At 39.3% G+C, this 19726-nt stretch overlaps 1 protein-coding gene across 6 annotated transcripts; it reads left to right on the top strand.

Annotated features, from left to right (window-relative positions):
• Window positions 1–300: 300 nt before the first annotated feature.
• On the top strand, window positions 301–18452 carry SRP9 (signal recognition particle 9). 6 transcript variants are annotated; one of them, XR_007475525.1, is made up of 5 exons: window positions 301–522; window positions 4694–4762; window positions 13348–13403; window positions 14642–14796; window positions 15418–15754. XR_007475525.1 is itself a non-coding variant. In XM_049705944.1 (4 exons), the coding sequence occupies exons 1-4, from the start codon at window positions 451–453 to the stop codon at window positions 14676–14678; spliced, it is 234 nt and encodes a 77-aa protein (XP_049561901.1). In that variant the 5' UTR covers window positions 301–450; the 3' UTR covers window positions 14679–15754. The 6 variants fall into 6 exon arrangements, 4 of the variants coding, with proteins under 4 accessions (XP_049561901.1, XP_049561907.1, XP_033286285.1 ...); XM_049705944.1 differs by having other exon boundaries at window positions 14642–15754; XR_007475527.1 differs by lacking the exons at window positions 13348–13403; window positions 15418–15754 and adding an exon at window positions 8448–8554 and having other exon boundaries at window positions 302–522; window positions 14642–14768.
• The last annotated feature ends 1274 nt before the right edge of the window (window positions 18453–19726 follow it).

The following is a 19726-nucleotide window of genomic DNA, read 5'->3' as shown; positions in this document are numbered from 1 at the left end:
AGCTGTAGGTGTGACAGCTGGACCCTAATGTCTCCATTCTTGTAGCTCCAGCGCTTATCACTAAGCCGCTCAATGTTTGCTGAAGAAACTTAGGCTTTACCATTGGAGTCCAGCCCAAAGAACAGCGGGACAGATTCTCCTCCAGTCCCATAGGGGACGCTGTGGCAACCTCCATCTTTTCCTCGCTCTCCACTTCTCTGGACCAGCTCCCAGAGCCACACGCTCGGGGCTCCACCTCCTACTTGGCAACATCCCTCCTTTCCATTGGGCGAGGGCGGTCCGGGCCGTCCAATGGAACGAGGCGTTGGTGCGAAGAGGCGCCACCATCGTTGAGCGGCTGGGACTTTGCCGCAGTAGGTGGCTGCGAGAGGTAGGGAGGTCGGTGGGCCGCGTCGCGTCGCCTCAGGTCCGTAGCTTTGCCTCCCTCTCCTGTTCTGCCGCGGGCCCACGATGCCGCAGTACCAGACCTGGGAGGAGTTCAGTCGCGCAGCGGAGAAGCTCTACCTCGCAGACCCTATGAAGGTAAATCACTGGAGGGGCCAGTGCCTCTGTCCCAGCCCCCGGTCAGGATAACTTCTCTGCCGTCCGCTCGGCCTCCGAAGCTTCTCCAGCATCCTAGTAGGTGCTGTGAGTGAGGAGAGACGGACCCCGCCAAGTCCGCTTGTTCCTCCCTTATTAACGGCCCGATGAAGCCCTGAAACGGGCAAGATCGGGGTCATTTCAGGGCCCTTAGGTAACCTTTCTCCGCCCCCAATCCCTGAACATCCCTTATGGCTGTCGTTGGTTTACGTGTCTCTAAGGGCAGGGCTCCTCCCCCTGCAGTTTCGGCCTTCTGTCCCTCAGCTGTTTTGGTGCCCTTGTCCCGTACTACCTCGTGTAAGATAAAACGGTTATGTTTTTCTGCCACCGCAGAGAAATTTTGGAAAGATCCCAGTTTGGAGGCATCTACAGCCATTAGCGTAGTGGTTCTTAATCTTTTGGAGGTCAGTGCCTTTTTGAGAACATGAGATGCTTGCACCCTTTTCTCAGAAAAATCCACTTGTACGTAGAAGTTTGTAAACAATTTTAGAGGGCCCATGGATCCCTGTAATTCATGCATGGCCCCCACAAAAATTATAAGTGAGTGTCAGAGATTAGCTTATTATTAAAAAGCAAAGAAGTCGCAAGGATGAGAATATAGCATTTGGGTCTTGACTTTTCTTCCTCTCAGGTTTTTATTTATTTTATTGTCATCTAAATAATATTTGAAGCAGCTCCCTGTTAATTAGAAATTTTGCTAGCGGGACTTCCCCGGTAGCGCAGTGATTAAGAATCTTCCTGCCAATGAAGGGGACATGGGTTCCATCCCTGGTCCGGGAAGATCCCACATGCCGAGGAGCAAGTAAGGCCCTGAGCCACAACTACTGAGCCCACGTACTGCAACTACTGAAGCCCGCGCTCCCAGAGCCCTGCTTCACAACATGAGAAGCCGCTGCAATGAGAAGCCCGCACACCGCAATGAAGACCCAATGCAGCCAGAAAAAAAAAAAAAAAATCCTGCTAGCTTTTTAGACCTAGATAAGTAATAAGAAGCTGTAAAACATTCTTAGTTTCATTCTTTGCAATACAAAGATGTAATAATAACAAATTATGAAATGAGTTAGATATTTTTGAAATTGAGTACTTTGTTTATGACACAATTTCTGGCTCCTCCATTTGGTAGATTTTGTTTGTAGGGCCATCTGTTTCTTTAAGCAGTACACCATGAGGACAATACAGGAATTTTGTCCAGAAGTACCCACAGTGTAAACTAAAAATATTTGAAAAGGTAGTAAAAATAAATACAAATTCATATCAGGAGTAATCATATTTTAAGAATGTGGTCATTCTTAGGGAAAATGAAAATAAAATGGCAATTATAGAGCATTGCTGTGAACAAGGCATGTCTAGTATAGGCAAGAGAGCGAGAATCTTTGAGCTCTTTCCCCAATCAGAAAATTCCAGTGGCCTAAAAACTTGTGCCTTCTTATGATAGCCTTGCACTAGTTAAAAACTAGTGATTTTTTTGATTGCAAGGTGAGGGGATGAGTGGGGAGATACTGACAGTTATATTGAGTACCTTGTATGTGACAGACATTTTATATATATATTTATTTGTATAATTTATGTGAACAATTAAGACAGCTCCTTGAGGTAGACGAATAAACAATCTTAGATACACTAAATGATTTGCTTAGTCTCTAAGAAATGAAGCTAAAATTTGAACCCACGTCTCTAAACCCCATGTTCATGCTATTTCTACCGGTCCATACTGCTGGGACTAAAAAAGAAAAGAAATTTTGTCAGAACTCTTTGGGATCTGTTTTACAGAATTCTGTCTTCTCTCCCTGTTGATTACATTCATCACCTTTTACCATTCTCTGTTGCATCTGCTCTAACTGAAGATGGCATTATTTCTGGACCACTCTCATACCACAGCTATCTAAAACACAAAAATTGAACTCTCAGTTTCCTGCTTTAAACCTGGTTCTTCATTGATTGCTGGTAGACATCCGGACTCCCAGTCTCCAGTCTGACCCTCTCTCCAGTCTTGCTGGCTTTGTCTTCCACCATTTCCGCCATACTCAGCCCTAGTCTCATGAAGCTACATAATGTATCATATCTTCAGACTGCCACTTCAGCTTTTCTCCTAACTTCTTCCGTAAAAGAAAAGAAAATGCATTTCTGAAGCCATCTCCATAAAGCCTTTTCACACTTCCCGTTCTCCCAATCTAAATTACTTGCGTTCTCTTTTAACATTTTACCTGTATGTGCCTTTATAGGGCTTAATTTATGTTGTCTTATGTTTTGATTATTTTGCTTGGTTGAATTCAAAGTTCCTAAGAAAGCAAGAACCTTGATTTCTTTTTCTCTCTTAGTGGCATCTGACATTGTAACTTAGGCGCTCTCTAAGTTACAAAATGGACTCTCTTGTATAGTATCACAGACCTTTTAACTCTCATTTCTACTCGCCATTGAGTATTCTTTTAAGTGAGAGTTAAAACCTTACGTAGTTGTCATGCTTAGTATATTTTTTAGTTTCAGTTTCTTTTTGTTTCTGGAGGACTGAATTTTTTTAAATACGTAAAACTGAATTTAGTAGCTCAATAAATAGAATCAGTTAGGTAGTCTAAAGGTACTTAACCTAGTTGTCATTATTTATACCTACTTAAGTGCTTGGTGCGTTCCCTTTCCTCCCTCACCAAGACAAATCTCAGGGTGGTATGACTTTTGTTTTTGCAATCCCAGGAGAGCAGAGAGCATAATGGGAAAAGCTGTAGGAAAAGCTCTAATAGCCCTTTTTATCTAGTTTCCAGAATTGTCTTGAGGGTCCTGTGCTACATTGTAACCATTTTAAAATTATGTTCCTGTTTTGGCTTATAGATACTTAGCACTTTTTAAAACAGCTAGCTAAAACTAAAGAAGAGTTGTTTATTTTGGTTAACAAGAAACTTGACTCTGCTGCAGTACACTTTCAAATCCATCATTTAAAGTAGTAAAAATAATGTTCATGGAAGTTGTAAACTCTATTGGGAGATGTCTTCTTTTATTGGAATATTGTAATACCTAAATCATTTTCTTGGCTTCCTAACTGTAGAATACCAAACAACAAAAAGTGCTGTGTAGCATGGCACTCAGTATAGGAGTTATTCTGGATTTAGAAAGTTGTTGATGGAGACATCATGTTGTGCCATCACGATAAAGATGTGATTTTGCTGAGTAACTTAGCCTGAGTCCACCTCCTGAGAGCCATGGGAAAATGGAAGGTATGAATTACGACTGCAGTGCTCTTTCCTGGGGAATGGATTTGAACTAAACTAGCCATTTCTGCTATTTTTTTCCCCCATCTTTGCCTATCATTCATCTGTGGCTAGGTGTGTTGGTATCGTAGGGGAGAAAAAACTTTCTCCTTTACTCTCTTAGGTGTTATGACTGGGGCTCTGCAAATTAACAGGTAGAAACATACATAGCACAGAAGTTCACAAAGAAATGTGACCTGAGGAATTTGGGACCTATATGCCATCTTAACAAAGGGTGGGAAAGAGGCTGGACAAAGGAAAAGAGGTTTGGGGCTTCTGGGAGGGGGTAAGTTGTGAGAAGGTGACTAGGAAATGTATGGGAAATAAGAGTTGTTTAGTAAGGTTTGTTAGGGAACAAACCGTGTTCTCTTTTCCCAGGGAGAGGGAAACACCTTTACAACTGGAAACTTATGTCACCTTTACAAAGGTTAATTTATGTCCTGCTTTTGGCCAGAAAGGGCAGAGAGCTAATCGCCTTCAGCTCAAAACATTCCTTATGCCCAAGTGGTATACTTTGAGGTGGCAAGCTGTGAATACCCTTCAGTATATTATTCTGACTGGCATGAAATGCCAGACCACCTTAAGAGTCTCACAGGCTCTCTGAATATGGATGTGTCTTGGGAATTTTCAGTACATCTCTTCAAAGTGGCTGAAAATAAAATACCTGACTATTTTAAGTCTTAAAAAAATTGCAGCAATAGAAATGAACAAAATCCTGTTTTCCCGCATTTCAATAATAAGTTTACAGTAAAGGTGCCTTTAGATGTTTTGGCTATTAATTCTACAAGGATCCATTTTAGCCCACCTGAAGACTAAATTATTTATGAGAAATGTCTTCTGACTTCACTGTTTCTAAATATGTATTTTTATTTCAGGCACGTGTGGTTCTCAAATATAGGCATTCTGATGGGAGTTTGTGTATTAAAGTAACAGATGATTTAGTTGTAAGTATACATTTTTATTTGTTGCATACTTTCAGATTTGTTTGAGTTAACCATTTGTTTGAAATTATTTACATAGAATTTATGCAGGTCACCCATTAGGATGCTTATTTCACATTTCATTCCCAAGTCAAGAACCTTGGTCTAGAAGCTTTTTTTTTTTTTTTTAACATCTTTATTGGAGTATCATTGCTTCACAATGGTGTGTTAGTTTCTGCTTTATAACAAAGTGAATCAGTTATACGTATACGTATGTTCCCATATCTCTTCCCTCTTCCATCTCCCTCCCTCCCACCCTCTGCATCCCACCCCTCTAGGTGGTCACAAAGCACCAAGCTGATCTCCCTGTGCTATGAGGCTGCTTCCCACTAGCTATCTATTTTACGTTTGGTAGTGTATACATGTCCATGCCACTCTCTCACCCTTTCACAGCTCACCCCTCCCTCTCCCCATATCCCCAAGTCCATTCTCTAGCAGGTCTGTGTCTTTATTCCCGTCGCTACCCCTAGGTTCTTCATGACATTTTATTTTTCTCAGATTCAATATATATGTGTTAGCATATGGTATTTGTCTTTCTCTTTCTGACTTACTTCACTCTGTATGACAGACTCTAGGTCCATCCACCTCACTACAAATAACTCAATTGCCTTTCTTTTTATGGCAGAGTAATATTCCATTTTATATATGTACCACATTTTCTTTATCCATTCATCCGATGATGGACTTAGGTTGTTTCCATCTCCTGGCTATTGTAAATAGAGCTGCAATGAACATTTTGGTACATGACTCTTCTTGACTTATGGTTTTCTCAGGTTATATGCCCAGTAGTGGGATTGCTGGGTCGTATGGTATTTCTATTTGTAGTTTTTTAAGGAACCTGCATACTGTTCTCCATAGTGGCTGTACCAATTCACATTCCCACCAGCAGTGCAAGAGTGTTCCCTTTTCTCTACACCCTCTCCAGCATTTATTGTTTCTAGATTTTTTGATGTTGGCCATTCTGACCGATGATATCTCATTGTAGTTTTGATTTGCATTTCTCTAATGATTAATGATGTTGAGCATTCTTTCATGTGTTTCTTGGCAATCTGTATATCTTCTTTGGAGAAATGTCTATTTAGGTCTTCTGCCCATTTTTGGATTGGGTTGTTTGGTTTTTTGTTATTGAGCTGCATGAGCTGCTTGTAAATTTTAGAGATTAATCCTTTGTCAGTTGCTTCATTTGCAAAAATTTTCTCCCATTCTGAGGGTTGTCTTTTGGTCTTGTTTATGGTTTCCTTTGCTGTGCAAAAGCTTTCAAGTTTCATTAGGTCCCGTTTGTTTATTTTTGTTTTTATTTCCATTTCTCTAGGAGGTGGGTCAAAAAGGATCTTGCTGTGATTTATGTCAGAGTGTTCTGCCTGTGTTTTCCTCTAAGAGTTTGAAAGTGTCTGGCCTTACATTTAGGTCTTTAATCCATTTTGAGTTTATTTTTGTGTATGGTGTTAGGGAGTGTTCTAATCTCATACTTTTACATGTACCTGTCCAGTTTTCCCAGCACCACTTATTGAAGAGGCTGTCCTTTCTCCACTGTACATTCCTGCCTCCTTTATCAAAGATAAGGTGACCATATGTGTGTGGGTTTATCTCTGGGCTTTCTATGCTGTTCCATTGATCTCTATTTCTGTTTTTGTGCCAGTACCATACTGTCTTGATTACTGTAGCTTTGTAGTATAGTCTAAAGTCAGGGAGCCTGATTCTTCCAGCTCCGTTTTTCGTTCTCAAGGTTGCTTTGGCTATTCGGGGTCTTTTGTGTTTCCATACAAATTGTGATATTTTTTTGTTCTAGTTCTGAGAAAAATGCCAGTGGTAGTTTGATAGGGATTGCATTGAATCTGTAGATTGCTTTGGGTAGTAGAGTCATTTTCACAATGTTGATTCTTCCAATCCAAGAACATGGTATATCTCTCCATCTATTTGTATCATCTTTAATTTCTTTTATCAGTGTCTTCTAGTTTTCTGCATACAGGTCTTTTGTCTCCTTAGGTAGGTTTATTCCTAGATATTTTATTCTTTTTGTTGCAATGGTAAATGGGAGTGTTTTTTTGATTTCACTTTCAGATTTTTCATCATTAGTGTATAGGAATGCCAGAGATTTGTGTGCATTAATTTTGTATCCTGCTACTTTATCAAATTCATTGATTAGCTCTAGTAGTTTTCTGGTAGCATCTTTAGGATTTTCTATGTATAGTATCATGTCATCTTCAAACAGTGACAGCTTTACTTCTTCTTTTCCGATTTGGATTCCTTTTATTTCCTTTTCTTCTCTGATTGCTGTGACTAAAACTTCCAAAACTGTGTTGAATAAGAGTGGTGAGAGCGGGCAACCTTGTCTTGTTTCTGATCTTAGTGGAAATGCTTTCAGTTTTTCACCATTGAGGATGATGTTGGCTGTGGGTTTGTCGTATATGGCCTTTATTATGTTGAGGAAAGTTCCCTGTGTGCCTACTTTCTGCAGGGTTTTTATCATGAATGGGTGTTGAATTTTGTCAAAAGCTTTCTCTGCATCTATTGAGATGATCATATGGTTTTTCTCCTTCAGTTTGTTAGTATCACATTGATTTGCGTATACCGAAGAATCCTTGCATTGCTGGAATAAACCCCACTTGATCATGGTGTATGATCCTTTTAATGTGCTCTTGGATTCTGTTTGCTAGTATTTTGTTGAAGATTTTTGCATCTATGTTCATCAGTGATATTGGCCTTTAGTTTTCTTTCTTTGTGACATCCTTGTCTGGTTTTGGTGTCAGGGTGATGGTGGCCTCGTAGAATGAGTTTGGGAGTGTTCCTCCCTCTGCTTTATTTTGGAAGAGTTTGAGAAGGATAGGTGTTAGCTCTTCTCTAAATGTTTGATAGAATTCACCTGTGAAGCCATCTGGTCCTGGGCTTTTGTTGGAAGATTTTTAATCACATTTTCAATTTCAGTGATTGTGATTGGTCTGTTCATATTTTCTATTTATTCCTGGCTCAGTCTCGGCAGGTTGTGCATTTCTAAGAATTTGTCCATTTCTTCCAGGTTGTCCGTTTTATTGGCATAGATTTGCTTGTAGTAATCTCTCATGATCTTTTGTGTTTCTGCAGTGTCAGTTATTCTCCTTTTTCATTTCTAATTCTATTGATTTGAGTCTTCTCCCTTTTTTTCTTGATGAGTCTGGCTAATGGTTTATCAATTTTGTTTATCTTCTCAAAGAACGAGCTTTTAGTTTTATTGATCTTTGCTATCGTTTCCTTCATTTCTTTTTCATTTATTTCTGATCTGATCTTTATGATTTCTTTCCTTCTGCTAACTTTGGGGTTTTTTTGTTCTTCTTTCTCTAATTGCTTTAGGTTCAAGGTTAGGTTGTTTATTAGAGATGTTTCCTGTTTCTTAAGGTAGGATTGTATTGCTATAAACTTCCCTCTTAGAACTGCTTTTGCTGCATCCCATAGATTTTGGGTCGTCGTGTCTCCATTGTCATTTGTTTCTAGGTATTTTTTAAATTTCCTCTTTGATTTCTTCAGTGATCACTTCGTTATTAAGTATTGTATTGTTTAGCCTCCATGTGTTTGTATTTTTTACAGATCTTTTCATGTAATTGATATCTAGTCTCATAGCGTTGTTGTCGGAAAAGATACTTGATACGATTTCAATTTTCTTAAATTTACCAAGGCTTGATTTGTGACCCAAGATATGATCTATCCTGGAGAATGTTCCATGAGCACTTGAGAAAAATGTGTATTCTGTTGTTTTTGGATGGAATGTCCTATAAATATCAAGTAAGTCCATCTTGTTTAACGTATCATTTAAAGCTTGTGTTTCCTTATTTATTTTCATTTTGGATGATCTGTCCATTGGTGAAAGTGGGGTGTTAAAGTCCCCTACTATGAATGTGTTAGTGTCGATTTCCCCTTTTATGGCTGTTAGTATTTGCCTTATGTATTGAGGTGCTCCTATGTTGGGTGCATAAATATTTACAATTGTTATATCTTCTTCTTGGATCGATCCCTTGATCATTATGTAGTGTCCTTCTTTGTCTCTTCTAATAGTCTTTATTTTAAAGTCTATTTTGACTGATATGAGAATTGCTACTCCAGCTTTCTTTTGGTTTCCATTTACATGGAATATCGTTTTCCATCCCCTCACTTTCAGTCTGTATGTGTCCCTAGGTCTGAAGTGGGTCTCTTGTAGACAGCATATATATGGGTCTTGTTTTTGTATCCATTCAGCCAGTCTGTGTCTTTTGGTGGGAGCATTTAATCCATTTACATTTAAGGTAATTATCGATATGTATGTTCCTATTCCCATTTTCTTAATTGTTTTGGGTTTGTTATTGTAGGTCTTTTCCTTCTCTTGTGTTTCTTGCCTAGAGAAGTTCCTTCCTTTAGCATTTGTTGTAAAGCTGGTTTGGTGGTGCTGAACTCTCTCAGCTTTTGCTTGTCTCTAGAGGTTTTAATTTGTCCATCAAATCTGAATGAGATCCTTACTGGGTAGAGTAATCTTGGTTGTAGGTTTTCCTCCTTCATCACTTTAAATATGTCCTGCCACTCCCTTCTGGCTTGCACAGTTTCTGCTGAAAGATCAGCTGTTAACCTTATGGGGATTCCCTTGTGTGTTATTTGTTGTTTTTCCCTTGCTGCTTTTAATATGTTTTCTTTGTATTTAATTTTTGACAGTTTGATTAATATGTGTCTTGGTATGTTTCTCCTTGGATTTATCCTGTATGGGACTCTCTGTGGTTCCTGGACTTGATTAACTATTTCCTTTCCCATATTAGGGAAGTTTTCAACTATAATCTCTTCAACTACTTTCTCAGTCCCTTTCTTTTTCTCTTCTTCTTATGGGGCCCCTATAATTAGAATGTTGGTGGGTTTAATGTTGTCCCAGAGGTGTCTGAGACTGTCCTCAGTTCTTTTCACTCTTTTTTCTTTATTTTGCTCTGCAGTAGTTATTTCCATTATTTTATCTTCCAGGTCACTTATCCGTTCTTCTGCCTCAGTTATTCTGCTATTGATCCCTTCTAGAGCATTTTAAATTTCATTTATTGTGTTGTTCATTGTTGCTTGTTTCATCTTTAGTTCTTCTAGGTCTGTTAAATGTTTCTTGCATTTTGTCTATTCTCTTTCCAAGATTTTGGATCATCTTTACTATCATTATTCTGAATTCTTTTTCAGGTAGACTACCTATTTCCTCTTCATTTGTTAGGTCTGGTGAATTTTTATCTTGCTCCTTCGTCTGCTGTGTGTTTTTCTGTCTTCTCATTTTGCTTAGCTTACTGTGTTTGGGGTCTCCTTTTTCCAGGCTGCAGGTTCGTAGTTCCCATTGTTTTTGGTGTCTGTCCCCAGTGGCTAAAGTTGGTTCAGTGGGTTGTGTAGGCTTCCTGGTGGAGGGGATTAGTGCCTGTGTTCTGGTGGATGAGGTTGGATCTTGTCTTTCTGGTGGGCAGGTCCACATCTGGTGGTGTGTTTTGGGGTGTCTGTGGACTTACTATGATTTTAGGCAGCCTCTCTGCTAATGGGTGGAGTTGTGTTCCTGTCTTGCTAGTTGTTTGGCATAGGGTATCCAGAACTGTAGCTTGCTGGTTGTTGAGTGAAGCTGGGTGTTGGTGTTGAGATGGAGATCTCTGGGAGATTTTTGCCGTTTGATATTACTTGGAGCTAGGAGGTCTCTTGTTGACCAGCTCTCCCACCTCAGAGGCACAGCACTGACTCCTGGCTGGAGCACCAAGAGCCTTTTCGTCCACACGGCTCTATTACTATCTTTTTGAACCACAGTGCTTCACAGAACAAAGCTTGGGAGTTGATATGGTGCATAGTGAAGACTTCATTCAGTGTCAGAACATGAAGCAAATTCTCTGTTTCATCCTTGGATCTTAACCTTAACAATTCAGTTATTCCCTCACAGAAGTCCACCCACTGGAGTGAAGGTTCTCAGCCCCACGTCGGGCTTCCCAACCTGCTAGTGTTGGAGGGTCTCCTGCAGAGGCGGGCGGGGGCTGTGGCTCACCATGGGAACAAGGACACTGGCAGTAGAAGTTCTGGGAAGTACTCCTTGGCGTGAGCCCTCCCAGAGTCTGCCATTAGCCCCTGGAAGCAATTTTTATAGGCACTTGGAAAGATAATTCAACTTACTTCATTAATGCAGTATGTTAAGTGTAGTTTAATAACTGCTCTCTTCGGACCCTAAGCAAGAGGAACGTAGAGACCAAAAGTGGATATGAGGAGTGAAGGTTTCTTTATACGTGTGTGAGAAGTAAATAATGGATTTGAACACAAGTTATAGGCTCTGTAATTGTATTTCTGACCTTCCCTGTCTGCTCACTGTCTGTTCCTCACACCCCATTCATTCCTTACCCCTCTGCCATCTGGTTTCTGCATGAAGTCTTCCACTCAGACTGCTCTTGGTGAGAGCTCAGCAGCAGCCCCTTTATTTTCAAACCCAGTAGCCTCAGCAGTTCATATTTTATGTGACCTCCTGGCTGCTTCTGAGAAAACCACTTCTTGTAGAAATTATTATTTTGGCATCTGTGCTCCGTTTTATCTTGTTTTTCTGTTTCATTCTTCTTTGCTAATTATTCCACTGATGTGCCCCCATAAATATTGGTTTCTCCAGGATTCTGTTCTTGATCTTTTCATACCACTTCTGGACCAACCCATTAAGTCCAGTACTGCCTGTATCTGTCTGTTTCCAATTTTGTACCTTTAGGTCATATTTTTCTTTTGGCTTCCTGACTAGCTCTAAGTTGAGCATCCTGCCTCCTCTACTCGTTAACATTAGCCTGTCTAGAATGGAACTCATCATATCTTATCAAACTGGCTCTTCCTGTTTTTTTCTCTGTTACTTGCTCAGAAACCTGGGGATCATCTTTGGTCCCTTCCTTTCCCTCATTCTCACATTAACTATTCCTTCATTTGAAAAACTTGTATTTTGATCCTCCGATAAGTTCCATACATTTTGCTGGGCATTTGTGAATTATTGATTCAAGCTCCCTCGTCTCATTTTCTGCCATGAACTCTCCATCTTGACTGCTAACTTCTTAACTTTAAGGACTCAATGTTACTCACCTGGACTAGTAGAATAGGCTCTAACTGTGTCCCTGCTTCCAGTTCATCCTTTAGTCATCCTATGCTGCCCTGCCGGAGTGATTTCTAAAAATGCAAATTTGGTTGTTACTACCCTGCTTAAAAATCTTTAGTGGCCAAAAAAAAATCTTTAGTGGCTTCTCATCACTCATAATGTAAATTCCACCCGCATATCCTGTCTAATCTTCGTTTTTCAGTGTTACTTAAGGGCTCCTTTCATATGCCATGATGTCTTAGGCCTCTGCGCTTTTTTTTTTTTTTTTTTTTTTGCGGCACACGGGCCTCTCACTGTTGTGGCCTCTCCCACTGTGGAGCACAGGCTCTGGACGCGCAGGCTCAGCGGCCATGGCTCACGAGCCCAGCCGCTCTGCGGCATGTGGGATCTTCCCGGACCGGGGCATGAACCCGTGTCCCCTGCATCGGCAGGCGGATTCTCAACCACTGCGCCACCAGGGAAGCCCAGCCTCTGTGCTTTTGAACAGTCTGTTTCCATCTCTGTAATATTGAATCCTACCCCTGCCCCAGTGTGACAAACCTGCTGCTTATCTTTCAAAACCCAGCTCAAAAGGATTGCTTCATCTCTTACTTTTATTTCTGCCTCTTTTTGTGCTGTGTCACAATTGTCTTATCACATTGGACTTTTAATAGATTGTGAGCTTCAAAATAAAGATAGATCACTAATATTCTTACCAGTATTTGTAGTGACTAGCATGGTGTCCTGACCCAGAGGGTACTTAGCAAACACTTTTTTTTAATGGATTAATTCTTTAAAAAATTTAATAGTGACTTTAAAAATGACTTTTTGGTCATATATTTTACTATATTTTTGTTCAGGGTTCCATTGTGAGGTTGTGTGAAGTCAGATCTTTTAATGATTACCATGTCTTCCAAGAACCAATTGAGTTTGGTGAAGTAACTGTGAAAATGTGGAAAAGGAAGAATAAATTGAGCTCTGTTGTGCTAAACCTAGATTCAAGAGATCTGAATCCTAAGCTTAGCCATCTACCAGCATTTCATCCTGGGGAAAGTTCAGGCCAAAAGTTTTGGCTTTGGGGGCCATAATTTTCTTGTCTACGAAGTGCCACAGTGATAGTCTGCTTACGCAGTTGGGTTGTTGTGGAATGTAAATGAAATATGTGGAAGTGCCTAGCACTAGTGCCTGCACTTAGTAGATTCAGTAAATGTATACTTGAATCTCGAGCATTCACACTGAGAAAAAGTTTACTTATGATTGTCGCAGAGTGAATAGACGTATCTACTGAAGAGAAATTGGTATATCCTGCTTTAAAAATAGAGGAAAATGCAGAATTGAATTCAATACAAGAGGCTTTATCTCCAGATGATGACTTTTTGCCTCTGGTAATGATTAAATATAGTTAAAGGATTCATGGTAAGCAGTATTGGAAAGAACTTTATTTAAAATTGATGATTCCTGTGACAAGATCTAAATATGAAAAATACTTTTTGTCTCCTTTCTTAAAACTACTGAGAACTACTCCATGTCTAGAAGGGACCAAAGATACAATCAAACCCATCCTCCTAAACAGTAAATATATGAATCAACTCCAACATAAAAATTTGTTTTCTAATGATTCTTAAAGAAAAGTTTGTATACTTCAGTAATTCATTTTAATGGCTAATAATTCCTTCACAAAACTCATCTTAGACTTCATTATTATCGTCATGGAGCTTTGACTTTTTTATAGTCCCATTTATGCATCATTTTTTTTCAGTGCCATGACTGATTTATAATATTCTCTTCTGTGGACCTAAAATCTTTCTGTGTATTTTAATGAGAAGGTGTTTGTTCTTCTCAACTGTAGTGAGAAGGTATTTTTTCTTCTACAGAACATATACTAAAATTGAAACGGTGGAGATGATTATGGCCGCTTTACAAAATTGTTAGACAAATTTGTACAATGCGTGGATAAAATTTTTTTAAGCAAGTGAATTAAAGGCTGTATGAATTCAGATCAGTTGGGCATGATGGGGTTGAATCCAAAGTACTTAAGTTGATGAATATTACTGTAGGATCATGAAGTTCCCATTGTTTAAAACTCACGTGAATCTAAGATGCGCTAAAGAAAAATGGATCAGTGTTACAAGATGAAAAAAAGACTGCCAGCTTAAATTGGATAATTTTGAAGATTCTAGAACAAATGGTTTTATGGCTAACGATAAACGGATCTTAAGTATCTAATGAAGAATTGAATTTATAGCAAGGAAGAATTTGGTTTGGTTTAAAAATTATAAGTAATGTCAGAAAATCAAGGTTGAATAGATTTATCTCGTTTGATTTCGGTAGCAACCAGCAGTAAGCAAGGGATTCCAGATTTTTTTTAAATTATCATTAACCCTCCCCCCCTCCCATTTCACAAATAGAGAAAGGGATCCTAAGATTTATATGCTTTTCCCACTGTAACTCAATCATTTATGACCAGATCCCAGGGAGAAAATATCTAATTCCAATCTTGAAGTCTTCTCATCAGACCATGGCAGAATTTGAATACGTTATTCAACTGGTCATTTTTGAGAAGCTTCTAATAGAGTTGTTTGTTTTTTAACCACAGCAGTGGCATTTGAAATATTATAAATACTAAACTTAAGGAATGTAATTGTTGGGGACTTGGAAACTTGAATGTAATTTCTTTAGTATGACCTCCAGAGGAAGTAGAGCAAAACAGTGGTAGGAAAAGACTCAAAATTTTATCCAAGCATACATTTGCTACGTCATTGATAATCTAGTTTTACATAGTTAATGTGTGCTTTTAAAATTTCTGACAGTGTTTGGTGTATAGAACAGACCAAGCTCAAGATGTAAAGAAGATTGAGAAATTCCACAGTCAACTAATGCGACTTATGGTGGCCAAGGAATCCCGCAGTGTTGCCATGGAAACAGACTGAATGGTTTGAAATGAAGACTGTCTTGTTCCTAGGAAGTAAATATCTTTTGAATTTGAGAAAGTGTTGGGACAGAAAATACTTTATGTAACTAAGTGGGCTATTCAGAAGCCAAGAGATCATTTTTTGTACTTTATTTTTTAATGTTTACTTTAGAGAGCTAGGACTGTAAATGCTTTCGGTTAAAAAACTTTTATTTATTTTTGGAAATGGAACAAGGAATGGCTCTATCTTGGAAACTTTTTGCAGATTGTTTGATGTTAGGCAAAATAAATAATTACTCTCTGGTAAGTTTGTATCAGTAATTTGAAAATGAGATATCAAGAAAAGCCAGTTCTTCCTTAAATTTAGTTAATCTGTCTTTAAAAGAAAAATTAAATGGAACCATTTTGCTGGATTGATGTATTTCTTTTGGAGCATAAATTTTGTGCTGTTGATGACCAGCAAATATAAAATACGGTAACTGGAATTAACTGCACAGCAGTATAGCTGATTATATATGGTAGTGTAGTCTCAATTATATCTAAAGATAACTATGAAAACAAGTATGCTTTACCTTAAACTTTACAAATTTAAACTATATTTTTAAATATAAGGGATTCATAGTATCATTAACTTGTTGAGCAAAGACTAACTTTGAATCTAATTTTCATGCCTAGAAACGTCTGCTGTTACTTTAAATGCATGAACAGAATGCTCACTAATGGATCGAAACCACCATATTACAGGAATATTTGCCACATATTTGCCATCTATATTTTCTCAGAAGGGCTAAGGATTATTTGAACTGTTAAATTTTTGCATACCTCTCTGACACCCCAACCCATTTCTCTCATTACTTAACCAAGGTGTTAAGCATGACTCTCACAACTGTTCTCCATTAAATCAGAAGTATGATATTATTTGATATTTATCTTATATTTGTAACCTGAGTTTTACCACCTGAATATAATGTTCACATGTTGATTCTTACATTAAAATATTTTTTGTTAGGGATTTGTTGTGTTGACCACCGTTTTAACATGGAAAGTTCCATTAGCCATATGAATTTTGGCATGTTTCAGAGAGATCAGTAAATAAAATATTACATGAAGATACATTGTTTCTCTTTAAGTTTTTAACTTCTCAAGAATTACTTATTTCTTGACTGGGATATTCTATATTTATTTAGACTAAAGTGAGCCTAATGATGCTATATATACATTTTTATTTATTTTGTTTCTTGGTACTTTTATTATATGACTTTCTCTGAGCTGTATGCTATGGCATTTTGTTTTCTTGATTAAGAAAAGTAACATTAGGGCGTCCCTGGTGGCGCAGTTGTTGAGAGTCCGCCTGCCGATGCAGGGGACGTGGGTTCGTGCCCCGGTCCGGGAAGATCCCACATGCCGTGGAGCAGCTAGGCCCGTGAGGCATGGCCGCTGAGCCTGCGTGTCCGGAGCCTGTGCTCCGCAACGGGAGAGGCCACAACAGTGAGAGGCCTGCGTACCGCAAAAAAAAAAAAAAAAGAAAAGTAACATCAAATAGTGTAGGGTTTTTTGGGTTTTGGTGTTTTCCCCCCATAGTAGGATAACCAGAGGTTTTTATGGCCTTTTTCTTTTTCATTTACATCTTTCACTTTTTAACACTATTTTATGAAGATAACTGGGAATGGGGGGGACTTCTGTTTGAGTTCTTTGAGTCCTTGTAGCTTGCAGCAGTGATTAAGAGCAGGGGTTCCAAGGCAGACTGCCTGCGTTGCAATCTTGGCTCCACTGTTCCCCAATTCTGTGGCTTTTGAGACAGTACTTCTCTAAGCCTCCATTTTCTTCTCTGGAAGTTGGGCTGACAGTAGTATTCATAGGGCTTTGAGGATTAAATGGCATAATCCCCTTTAAGCCCTTAGCACAGTACCTGGAACACAGTAAAGCTCAATAAACGGTAGCTATTATTACTATTATTGTTATGATTGTTATTTTTCAGGGGACTGGGTATAAGTAGCCAGCTCTTAAGTTTTCTCATAATTGTAATTGAATAGTTACTTATAAGTAACGTTTGCCTTTTCTACCGAGCTATGTCTATTATCAAATGCCATTTTTGGCAGGTGAGGTAAAACAAGATTGTCCCCATGGGGAGTGTTCTTATGTGGTGGGGGAAACTGAAATCCTTAAATCTAAAACATGTTTATTTGTATCTACACAAAATAAAATTACTAAGAGAACTAATTGGTGGTGGGTGAAAGTATTGAATCTCTTAAAGACCATATAAATAATAAAACACCAAATTATGTATTCTGAAAATCGCAATGCTGTATACTCTGATTTTTTTTCTTTTATTAGGAAGTATTTCTGGATACTATAATCACACTTTCATGGACTTTTTTTGGTGGGGGGGCTGCATGTCTGGCTTGCGAGATCTTAGTGCCCCAACGAGGGATTGAGCCCCGGGCCCCAGCAGTGAGAGCCCCAAGTCCTAACCACTGGACCGCCACGGAATTCCCCATGAACTAATTTTTAGCAAACTGTTTTGTGATGTATTTGATCAAATGCTGCTTATTCGAAGGTAATCCAAATGAAGTCATCATAGTAATTAAGATTCTAGGTACAGCTAGCGGTTTTGTTCTTCTCTTGGAAAGACCCACTCTCCTTGGAGCACAGAGCCCATTAAGCGTTGTTGGCTACATATGTTCTCTGTTGAAAGGGCTGGCTTCTCCTTTCTCCCTAGCTTGCCAACTTTGTGTCTTAAAAATATAAAATCTCTTAGTCACAGCTCTAAGTCAGTGATTAGAGGCAGTGTTGGCAGCATTTTATAGTTGATATCTTCTGTTAGCCTTAGAAAAATCTAACACAACAATATGATGGTAATCGTCTTGAAAGTACAGTTGACCCTTGAACAACATGGGTTTGAACTGCACAGATCCACTTATATGCCAGTTTTTTTCAAAAATGCATAATACAGTAATACACAATCTGCAGTTGGTTGGAATTACAGTTATGGAGGGCTGGCTATAAAGTTAAATGTGGATTTTCTACTGCATAGAGCGTCAGCACTCCTAACCCCTGCGTTGTTCAAGGGTCAGCTGTATGTAAAACTAATTCAAAATGAGTGAAATGTGAAATTAATTGCCCAAGGACAGTAAGAGGTACTCCTTTCTGCCTACTAAAAATGAAACAAAACCAAATCCCTAGTTAATATTTATTGTTCCCCTTTTAGTAAAAAATACCTTGTTGTGGTAATGGCAATATCATAGTATTTAGTATTATTTCTGTTTTTTGTTTTTTGTTTTTGTTTTTTTTGTGTGTGGTACGCGGGCCTCTCACTGCTGTGGCCTCTCCCGTTGCGGAGCACAGGCTCCGGACACGCAGGCTCAGCGGCCATGGCTCACGGGCCCAGCCGCTCCATGGCATGCTGGATCTTCCCAGACCGGGGCACGAACCTGTGTCCCCTGCATCGGCAGGCAGACTCTCAACCACTGCGCCACCAGGGAAGCCCAGTATTATTATTTTTAAAACAGAAAATATTCCTCTAGTTCTACAGTTAAAATTTATGATAGCATGAGAAGAAAGTCAAAATATTTCATTCTTCTTTCTTACATTAAAAGTAGTGATGGGGCTGGTTCCAGATAAAGATGAAGAAGCACACTCCACCATGGCTCTTCCACTGAGTACAGCTATGAATGCACAGAGCAGCTGTTGGAGGACTCTGAAAAGAAAATAGCAGGTGGGTTGGGCAAGAAGACTAGAATTTGAAGTACCACTAAACCAGTGATGAATGAGTCTTATCATTTTCCTCCCTCCGGTATCCCCCAGCCTGAATTCAACACATTGGAAACCTAGAAGTGAGTACTGGGGTGCAGACCAGGAGTGCCAGAAGCCTTCGGGTCTGACCCAAGAAGTAGAAGGGTAACTTCTAATATTTGGAGAGAGTGCAGAAATCCTTTTTCTTTCCCCCGCCTTTTCTGTGTTCTATTACAGCCCACCCCCAAGCAATCCCATGGTGGTGACAGTGTCAACTACTGGCAATGGGAGCCTGCAGGAGCCAAAACTCAGGGAGATAGCCCTACCTTTCCAGTACGGCTGTGTTTCCAAGAGGGTGGAACCAGCCTTCATTCTTTTCTCTCTCTTCTCTATCTGCTTGGCCCTGGATGCAACAGATGGTGGCAGAAGTACACAGGGTAACTAAAGCCAGATTTCTTTTGGCCCGAGAACCAATAGAAGGAATCAAAGTACCAGCGAGATCATAGAAAGGAAGGAACTCAAAAAGGTGACCTTATAAAGCTGTTTGTGTAGTTCTGAGTCTGCCCCCAATCTGCTAATATGTGTGGATCTGATTCTTTTCAGTATGTTAAACACTTAGAAACTGAATAGGTAGACCACCACCCAAATCCCAGACCAGCAGTTGGGAGGCATTCACATACAGCAGGTCCAAAAAGCACTGCAAAAATTTTGAAAGCTGCACCTGTCTTCTGTAGGCTATGATTCCAATGTCAGTTCACCTTCCAAAAACTGACTGGTGTTGAACACCTGAAAGTAACCAAAAGAAACAAAAACAAAAAGCCTTTGCCTGCAACCTTACCAGGTTGACTACCTCCTGAAACAAACAAAAACTCTGAATTCTCCATAGGATTTAAACAAGGCCCAGAGTTGGTAACAATATTCAAAATGTCAAGGATACAATCAGAAATTTTCTGGCATAGAAAACTCCAAATTTGGTGAAAAACTTAAAACCTACAGATTCAAGAAGGCCAGAGAAATCCATATCATAATGGAAATCCAATCACAAACATAATGAAACTGGACAATGATCTGGAAAGCAGCCAGTGAAAAGCATTATCTATAGGGAAACAATTATTTGAATGACTGGATTTCTCATCAGAAATCATGGAGGCCAGCAGGAAGTGGCACAATATTTCTAAATTGCTGAAAGGAAAGAATTGTCAACCAGAATTCTATATCCACAGAAAATATCCTTCAGGAACAAAAGTGATAT

The sequence above is a fragment of the Orcinus orca genome, chromosome 1, assembly GCF_937001465.1.
Source record: "Orcinus orca chromosome 1, mOrcOrc1.1, whole genome shotgun sequence".
Classification (NCBI taxonomy): domain Eukaryota; kingdom Metazoa; phylum Chordata; class Mammalia; order Artiodactyla; family Delphinidae; genus Orcinus; species Orcinus orca.
Note: the sequence above shows the minus strand (reverse complement) of the source record. Positions and strands in the feature narration are given on the sequence as shown.